The following is a 10000-nucleotide window of genomic DNA, read 5'->3' on the forward strand; positions in this document are numbered from 1 at the left end:
GACGCAATACCGAGCAAATAGTTTGAGTGATTCCCGAGTCGTCGTGATGCTCTCCATTTGAAGGCGTGAGCGACACACCCGAAACTAGTTAGCCCTTTCTTTTAGGGGAAACTTCGTCATTCTCTCTTATTTGGTGGGAGCTGTGTAGTGAGGGGAGCTTCTTTGTGTCTTTTGTTTAGCTAGCCTTTAGTGAGCCTCTCTAACCGAAAAAAAAGAAAAAAAAGAGCTTCACTTCAGGAAATAGAAGGAGTGGAGGATGATTTAGTGACATACTTGTAATTCACCCTAACACTGCAACACGATACCAGAGACCCCACAACACTCTAGAATAAGCCGGAAATGTAAGGTTATAGTTCCCCTCCTTCCGAAATTGACCTCTCTTTTTGGACACTCCTTTGACCTCTATTCAGGAGCAGTAAGTAGCGGGCTTTTTTTTAATATTTTTCTTTACGCCCTTGAACTGTCTCCTTAGCTGTAAAAAAAAAAAAAGTGACATATAAAAGCACTCAATACTACATACCTTGCGTGACGTCACAGGTAACCACAGATATTCACAGGTAGAACACAGGTAGAATACACAACACACACCACTCGTCCTCATTGGTAGCCCGTCCCTTAATAAAGCATAGATAAACAACAACATAATCAAATGAAACCAGAGCAACACACCAAACCACCAGAGTAAAACATGAACACATTATTACAACTCATTAACACACCGGAATAACAAATTAGCACATTGGGGTAACATACCAGAACATAACAGTGACACCGGAGCAACGTAACACAGCATCAGGAAGAGTAAAACGATGCTGTATTGCGAGAGAGCGTGTCCCAACATCAACACACCTTTTTATTTTATTTATTAAGGAAGGACCACAGAAGCAACACAAGACACATAGCAACATTGGCACAGGAAACTGCTACACAAGAGTAACATGGGCATAAAACAGCCGCGAATGGTTACGCAGGAAAATAAGTTAACATACTCATGATATTGATGCCAAAGAGGAAGAGGAAGAGCTTAGGATTACAATGAAGGCGTCTGGCAGCATAACATATCGAGATCAGAGTAGGAAGAGCTAAAAATGAAGTCGAAGGCGTTTGGAAGCTTTAGCTAGTACGTAAATAAGAAACTAATATTGATACTGAGGCCGAAGAGGAAGAGGAAGAGCTAATACTTAAATAGAAGGCGTCTGGAGGCTTTAAATAATGTGTAAATAAGTGACTTTGATTATGAGGCAAAAGAGGGAGAGGAAGAACTAAGACTTGAGGTGAAGGTTTGGAAGCTTTAAAAAACATGTAATTAGGTGAACATACTGATGATTCTGAAGCCAACGTAAGAACATCTAAGACTGATGTGGAAGGCGTCTGGAAACTTTAAATAATGTGCAGATGTGTTTGTACTGCATGAATCTTTGTGTACACAGAGTGAGATAATGAAGGAAAAGAGTGACCAGTTAAAGACTTGGAGGTTGAAAGAAAGTCCCAGTAATATATGTAAATGTGTTTGCGCGGCATGAATGTCTGTGAAGTCTAATGAAGCTTGCCTCAGACATGAAGGACTCTACTTCAATGAGAGAGAGAGAGAGAGAGAGAGAGAGAGAGAGAGAGAGAGAGAGAGAGAGAGAGAGAGAGAGAGAGAGAGAGAGAGAGAGAGAGAGAGAGAGAGAGAGAGAGAGAGAGAGAGAGAGAGAGAGAGAGAGAGAGAGAGAGAGAGAGAGAGAGAGAGAGAGAGAGAGAGAGAGAGAGAGAGAGAGAGAGGCAGGCAAACAGAGACAGACAGACAGAGACAAACATAACTAGACAGACAGACAGACAGATATGAAGCCGCCCACTGAAGCTTGGCATCACTGAGGGCTGCAGGGCCTTGATATATAGAGAGCGAGTGAGGGAGAACGATAGACCCGGCAGCAGCTTGAGGCGTGCGTGGGCCCAGGTGGCGTGTGGCGTGTGGCGCTCACCTGCAGGGTTCAGTGCACACCCTCTCGATGACGGGCGCTGCGGGGTAGAGGCGCAGCGTTTCACACACCACCGCGTCTAAGTAAGGGAGCTCCGTCACCTCCTCGTAGCTCAGCCGCCCACTGCTGCTGCCGCTCCTGACGGGGGAGAAGGGAGAGTAAGGGATGGTCGTGGTAGAAGGGTGATAGACTGTAGTGATGTGGAAAGAGGGATGAAGGATGAGAGGTGAAGGTTGTTGGGAAGTGAGACGGGGCAGAAGGGGCAGTAAGGGGTGGTGGCAGGTGGGAGAGGATTGATAGAGTGAAGTGATTAATACAGAGCGATACAGGGGTGAGAGGTAAAGGGTGAAGGTTGAGGAAGAAGGGGTTGTGGTAAGGGCTAGTTAAGGGTGGTCGTGGGTGAAGAGTGATAGAGTGCAGTGATGGGGAAAGAGGGATGAGAGGTGAGAGGCAAGGGGTAAGGGTTGAGGAAGAAAGGGTGAGGGGGGGGGATAAGAGTGGTCATGGGAGAAAGGCGACATAGTGAATTGATGTGGAGGGTGAGAGATGATGGGTGAGGGGTGCAGGGTGATAGGCTGACGGATGAAGAGTGAAAGATTAAGGGTGAAAGGGAGCTTGTAAGAAGGGGGTGCTAAGTGACAGGATGGGGGGTGAGGGGTTAGAAATAGAGGGAGGGGTGCAGGAAGGGGAGCGGGGCATGAATGGGTGAAGGGTGAAGGGTGACGGATGAAGGGATGTTTGTAAGAAAGGGTAAAGAATAAATGGAAATTGAGCAAATGGAAAGAGGGATAAGGATTCAAGGGATGAGGGATAAGGGGTTAGAAAGGGAGGGTGTCAGGTAAGGGAGTGAGGTGGGGAAGGGTTAAGGAAGGGGAATGGGGGGTTAGGGGGGACAATGAGGGGAAATGAGGGGTTGCAGGGGTGATGGGGGTGGCTGTGAGCGATGGATGATTATATATATTTTTGAGGTGGTAAGGAAGTGTTTATTAAGTGTTAAGTGTAAAGTAAGGTAAGGTAAGGTAAAGTAATGAGTTCGTTTATATTTAGGCCTAATTATAGCTTTCGTTTTCCTTAGATTAAGCAATAAACAAACTCTCTCTCTCTCTCTCTCTCTCTCTCTCTCTCTCTCTCTCTCTCTTTCATCCCTGTTGTCTCTATCACTCCTCCCCTCCTCCTCCTCCTCCTACCCCCCTCTACCCCTCCTCCTCCTCCTCCTACCCCCCTCCCCCTCCTCCTCCCCTGCCCCTCCCTCAATTTTCTCGCATAAAGGATATTTCTTCATTAGATCGCCGCCCATCAAGCTGTCGTGCGCCTTATAAAAGAGGTGGAGCAAAATCACTTAACACAATCTTCATCATCATCCCTTGGAGCGACAACAACGGGGGTGGGGGGTGGGGGTGACATAGAGGGGGGGGGAGAAGGGACACGCAACAGTACAATACACCAAAGCAATAATACAATGGAGTCAATACAATACGCGTAGAGTTTGTTAATACGTGGATGACATACACGTGGAAATATTATGAGAATTATGAGTCCTATTATTATGACCTTTGAAAATCACTCACAGGCTCTTTCCTTTGTGTGTCTTTAAGGTCTCGTCTCAGGCCGGAAAGGTTAGTGACTTCATAAAGGTGGTCGAAGGCAGGCAACACAAGATTAACACACTGCACACACGTGGCAAAAGTGTCAAATGAAGAGACTCGTCGGGGCCTCGAATTAATCAGCTGCAACCTCTTTTCTTCGTGTTATTTGGGTCTCGTCTCAGGCCGGAAAGGTTAGTGACTTCATAAAGGTGGTCGAAGGCAGGCAACACAAGATTAACACACTACACACACGTGGCAAAAGTGTCAAATGAAGAGACTCGTCGGGGCCTTGAATTAATCAGCCGCAACCTCTTTTCTTCGTGTTATTTGGGTCTCGTCTCAGGTCATAAATGCTGCAGTGATTTCTTAACTAAAGGCATAAACTTCGCTAGGCAATCTAATCAACACTTGAGAAATCGTCTGGGCTTAATCACACACTTCTTTTCTTTATGCGTCATTTACTCGTAGATTCGCTCTCGTCTCAGGGCAGAAAAGTTGCTGTGATTTCTGACCTAAAGGCGTAGTGGTCGCAGGTAGCCAACACATAATTAACACACTAAACACACGTGGCAAAATTATCAAAACCAGACACTCGCTGGAGCCTGTATTTCACCTGCAGCCTCTTGACTTCATGCTCGTCCCGGTCCAGAAATGCTACCGTAATTTTCTACCTGAAGGCGTGGTGGTCGTAAGGTTGGCTACAAATATGATTAACACACTAAACACACTCGGCAAAATTATCAAAAGCAGGGACTCGTCGGGGCCTTCACTTCAGTTCAGCTCACAACTTGTTTCCTTCACGCGCTGCAAGATCTCGTCACCGCCAGGAAATGTTACAGTAATTTCTTCCCTAAAGCCGCGCTGGTCGTAGGTGGGCAGCAAACAAGCGTAAAAATAAGGCCCCACTGCTGTTGTTTACCCGAAAATACAGCGAAGGTAAAAGTTTTAGCGAGCTGCGTCCTGCCCAGACTTATATTTTTTGTTGTAAGGAGGAGGAGGAAGAGGAGGAGGAGGAGGAGGAGGAGAAGAGGAAGAGAAGGAGGAGGAGGAGGAGGAAGAAACAGTTTGCTCTGTAGTTTTCTTGCAAGGGAGACGGGACAACAGAGATACTGATCAACTTTCTTTAACTCGGGGAACGATGCGGCGAAGCCATGGAACGTGCCAGAGATTCCCTCCCAGTTCTCTCTCTCACACTCTCTCTTCTCACGCCATCACGCATGCTGACCGGCCTCCGAGGAAACAAACGGACAAACAAGTGTAGTTCGTCAGTCGGTATAGCGATTTGGCAAAGGTGTGCCGCGAAAGCCATATGAAGCGACGGATAAAGACGTGTGAAGAATATAACGAAGATGAAGGTAGAGAAGAGACGGTGAAGGAAAATGTGATAGTTGATGGCGCCTTTATGGACGATAGAGAAAGGGAGGATGAGTAGTGTGTGTGTGTGTGTGTGTGTGTGTGTGTGTTTGAGAGAGAGAGAGAGAGAGAGAGAGAGAGAGAGAGAGAGAGAGAGAGAGAGAGAGAGAGAGAGAGAGAGAGAGAGAGAGAGAGAGAGAGAGAGAGAGAGAGAGAGAGTAACCGTGCCAGAAGTAGAGTAGCGAATCATAAAATATCATTAAAACTAAGTCAGGAGGGAGAATAAATACGGATTGCAGGACGTCTTAAGTGGAACATACGACGGGGTTAAGGAGGCAGTGTAGGATATAAATTGTAGGACTCTGTAGGACTCGGAAATAGGAGGAGGGATGGACGTCTCTCTCCTTGATAGGCTGTTCCATTGATCGGGGGGTGTAGCTCTCCACGACTGAGTTCTGTGTGTCCTCCCCCCCCTCCCCCACCTCCCTCCCTCCATTCGCCTCCACCTCCTCCTGCTCCTTCCCCTCGTCCTCCACTCTCCCCTTTCTTCTTCCTCCTCCCCCTCCTCCTTTCTGTGTGTCCTTCCTCCGACTCAAGACGTTGCTTCCTTCCACCAAAAGGATAAAACGAAAAAAACAAAACAAAACAAAAAAGAAAAGAAGAGAGGGAGAGAGAATTGACTTTCCATCCAAACTTTACTTTTAACTTTTGGATTTGTGGTACTGCATGAGCCGGCGAGGTGTTTTATTTGTGTTTTTGTCTCTCTTATTGTGTGTATTGATAAGTTTGTGTCCTTCCGAATGAAAAAAGAAGTAAAGAAACAGGAGTCGCCCGCACGCTGACTCAACAAAAATTATTATACCACACAAATAAAAGGAAAAAGGCTATGCTATTGAATCTCTTATATTAAAAGTTGGGGGCATACTCTAAAGATGCGCGTGGTCTCCGTGCTCATCTCCGGCACATTGTCCCCTCTGTGCATGACTTTATATTATGGCACGTGGGAATTGGGGAACCTTGGCCGTGCATAGTGTGTGGCTGTTAGTGACTCGCCGAAGGGATGGAGAGCGTGAAAAAATTGGAAAAAAACCGGGAAGGAAATGTAGACAAAGCTCACTAACGATACCTGTCAGAAAAAAACCCCGAAAATACAGAAAAAAAGGAAAAGAAAGATCATTGAACCATACCTGTCAAACACACAGAAAAAAGGGAAAGTAAACGATACCTGTCGAAATAGCGAGCAAAAAAATACAGAAAAAGGAAAAAAAGAAAGATTACTGTACAACGAAAAAAAAAAATGCAGATGAAAAAGATCATTGAACGGTACCTGTCAAAATAACGAGGAAAAATAAAGGAAAAAGGAAAAATAAAAAGATCACGGAACAATGCCTGTCAAAACAAAAAACAAAAATACAGAAAAAAGGACAAAAAAAAACTGAATAATGCCTCTAAATCAAAGAGCAAAAATACTGTAAAAAGAAAAATAGATGACGGAACCATACCTGTCAAACAAAGCAAGAGCAAAAATACAGAAAACAGTAAAATGGTTATTGAAAGATTCATGTCAAAATAACGAGCAAAAATACACACACGCAAAAAAAGGAAAGAGAGGTCTTGATATAACGAGCAAAAATACGGAAAGACTAACTAAAAGAAAATGAAAGTGTGCGTATATAGTGTCAAATTTACCTCTCTCTTGTTTGTTCACCTTAGAATTAAGAGAGAGAGAGAGAGAGAGAGAGAGAGAGAGAGAGAGAGAGAGAGAGAGAGAGAGAGAGAGAGAGAGAGAGAGAGAGAGAGAGAGAGAGAGAGAGAGAGAGAGAGAGAGAGAGAGAGAGAGAGAGAGAGAGAGAGAGAGAGAGAGAGAGATCACAACAATACCTATCCCCCAAAAAATAACGAACAAAAACATAGAAAAAGGGAACGAAAGACTAAACAAACACTACCTCACGGAAGAGAGAGAGAAAAAAAAAAAGAATTGGAAGTGTTTGTAGGAAGTGTCAAATCTACCCTTTTTATATATATATTTTTTTCCCTTTTTTCACTCACTTGAGAACGGCACAGGCCAGCTCCCTACGCAGCCTTGCCCTGGCCGGCGGGTGGTGGGCCAGCAGGTGTAGACTCATAGCTAGCGTGTTGGCCGTGTTGTCGTAGCCAGCCAGCAGGAAGAGGATGGTCTGGGCAGCGAGGGTATCGTCACTCAGGCCTGCGGGGTATTGTGAGGGGTGAGGGGGTGAAGGAGGGATGGATGGGTGGGTGGTTGGGATGTGAATATCTGTTTAGGAGGAAGGAAGGGAGGGATGCAAGGAGTGAGGGGTTGGAGGAATGAAGTGTGTGAGATGTGAGTGTGTGTGGAAGGAGGAAAGGGATGTAAAGGGTGATGTGTTGGTAGGATGAAAGGGTAAGTGGGATGTACTCATGTTAGTGTGTAGAGAAAGAGGCTGGGATGTGAGGGGTGATTGCAGGAGGAAGATGTGGGATGTGAGTGTGTGACTGGGGGAGGGAGGGAAGGGATGTGAGGGATGGTGAGTTGGAGGTGGAGAGGGTGGGATGTGAGGAGTGAGGAGGGAGGAAGGGATGTGAGTGGGAAGGTAGGGGAAGGATATGCGTGTTCTTTGACAGATTTAGCACGGAGTCATATACGCAGAAAAAAAAAAAAAAATCACATCGCAACACATCATAACCAACCTAACCAGATCAGTTCCAACCCAACCCAACCCAGCCTAACCCAACCCCAACCCAGTCCACCCCAACCTCACCCAACCCTTGTGCAACTCAATATAACTCAACCCAACCCAACCCTACCCACCCCAACCCTCCCCAACACAAAACAAACACACACACCTTGCTTGCTCTGCGCTGTGGCCTCGAGGAGCAGGTCCAGAAAGTCTCCTCGAGGGGTGCGGGCGGCTCGGCGGGCGGCCAGGGCGTGCTTGGCTACTCTCAGGAAGAAGGTGAACTCCTCGCTCGTGTACCGCAGTCCCGCAGCGCTCGCCAACTGCGCCGCCTTAGGACTCACAGCCACCAGCAGCATCTGTGGGCGGGGAGGGGTGAGTGGGTGCTGAATGGAGTGATTAGGACGAAATGAGCCTTGAAGGAGATTTACTGAGTCCGAGTGGGGTTCAGGAATGACTTCATTAGGGCGAGAGCATTACGGGTGCGGAGGGGCTGTAAAGGCGTTGAAAGGATTAAATCGGGTGAATGAGCCTTGGGAGAGATTAAGTGGGTCTGAGTGGGGTTCAGAAGTGGCTTAATCAGGGTGCATATTGAAGGGGGGTTATTGAGATTGATTAAGTCTTATTTGGGGGTTTAAATAATATGCTTGAGTGAGGTGAGAAAGGTTAATATGTGGTAGCCTTGCTTAAGTATTGATATGAAGTTATATATGAGGGTTTAAGGTGTTTGAGTAAGCTGTGAAAGGGTAATTGTTGGTCGTCGTGTTAAATTATTGCTTTGAAGGTGTGTTTGGGCTAAGCCGTGCTTCTCCTTCCTCTCTCGGGCCTCCACACATTGCTGAAACACGAGACCTTATCGGCGCCTCTCAGCTCGTGGCGCGCTCACCCGGACCTAAAGAGCGAGGTGCGTTGAGGTGTGGCGGGCGGTGGTGCAGGGCAGGCAGGGTACAGGCAGCAGTGGTGCTGCTGGTGCTGGCGTGTTGGCGTGTGTAACGAGGCTTGCTGGGGCTTTTTTGTGCCTCGCGTGTGTGTGTGTGTGTGTGTGTGTGTGTGTGTGTGTGTGTGTGTGTGTGTGTGTGTGTGTGTGTGTATTCAAACAAGCAGACAAGGGCGGGGCGGGACACACACACACACACACACACACACACACACACACACACACACACACACACACACACACACACACACACACACACACACACACACACACACACACACACACACACACACACACACACACACACACACACACACACACACACACACACACACACACACACACACACACACACACACACACACACACACACACACACACACACACACACACTCCGGTAGCTCAATTGGTTAGAGCGCCGCGCTGCAAGGCTTCACGCCAAACAGGCGGCGGTTCGAGCCCCGCTCAGGCCGGATCTTTCCGTTGACTATGAGTGGTTACTGTCCCCCTTTGAGCAAGGGGGATGGGGTGTGTGGTGTGTGAGGTCTAACAGTACCCAGAGACAATAATATATGACACTTGCTCACGTCAGGAGGTACTGGCAGCAGAGTCCAGCTCGTGATTAGGCCGTGGTGAATTACACACACACACACACACACACACACACACACACACACACACACACACACACACACACACACACACACACACACACACACACACACACACACACACACACACACATATTCTCTCTCTCTCTCTCTCTCTCTCTCTTGCGCTTTAACGGGAGATTATTAAAGCATATTGTATTTTGCCGGAGCAGCTGAACTTTAGGCGGCCTTTACGGAGACTGTCAATATGCAGGGAGTGTTACGGACGCAAAGTGGGAGGATGAGGGGAGGAAGGTCCGAATTTTTGCCCTACTCTTCATGCCCTCCACGCCCTTCACGGCATCATGGGGTTTTATGAGGAAGCGTGAGGTGGACGAAGGAAGGAGGTAGTGTGTGTAAAAGTGGGTGGGAGGAAGTGGGAATGAGGGGTGTGGGTAGGAAGGTGTGGGTGTGTACAGGCGGGTGGAAAGACGTGGGGGATTGTGTGGGTATAGTCGGGCGTGGATACAGAGGTGTGGAAGGATGTGTGGGAGTGTTTAAACGAGTGGGACGGCGTGGGGATGTATAGGGGAAGGTGCAGGTTTAATAGCAAGGGGGGGGGATGTGTGGGAGTGGATGGAAGCGCGTGGGGATGTGTAGGGGAAGGTGCAGGTGTAATAACATGGGGTCGCGGATTTGTGGGCTGGGTGGGAGGGCGTGGGGCTGTATAGGAGAAGGTGCAGGTGTAATAGCAAGGTGGGGGGATGTGTGGGGGTGGGTGGAAGGGCGTGGGGATGTATAGGGAAAGGTGGAGGAGTAATAGTAAGGTGGGGGGATGTGTGGGGGTGGGTGGGAGGGCGTGGGGATGTGCGGGGGGAGGTGCAGGAGTAAGAGCATG

At 47.8% G+C, this 10000-nt stretch overlaps 2 protein-coding genes across 2 annotated transcripts in view; one reads left to right on the forward strand and one right to left on the reverse strand.

Annotated features, from left to right (window-relative positions):
- Positions 1-10000, forward strand: part of LOC127008110 (uncharacterized) — a 159708-nt gene that overhangs the window by 11591 nt on the left and 138117 nt on the right. The window lies entirely within an intron of this gene.
- LOC127008107 (cytochrome P450 6k1-like) overlaps positions 1-10000 on the reverse strand; it is a 34932-nt gene that overhangs the window by 6506 nt on the left and 18426 nt on the right. Inside the window, exons 6-8 of the mRNA XM_050879711.1 lie at positions 7745-7934; positions 6950-7106; positions 1965-2099 (exon numbers count right to left, since the gene is read on the reverse strand). Coding sequence (XP_050735668.1) covers positions 1965-2099; positions 6950-7106; positions 7745-7934 — 482 coding nt within the window. The remainder of the gene's footprint in view (positions 1-1964; positions 2100-6949; positions 7107-7744; positions 7935-10000) is intronic.

The sequence above is a fragment of the Eriocheir sinensis genome, chromosome 37 (assembly GCF_024679095.1).
Source record: "Eriocheir sinensis breed Jianghai 21 chromosome 37, ASM2467909v1, whole genome shotgun sequence".
Lineage (NCBI taxonomy): Eukaryota > Metazoa > Arthropoda > Malacostraca > Decapoda > Varunidae > Eriocheir > Eriocheir sinensis.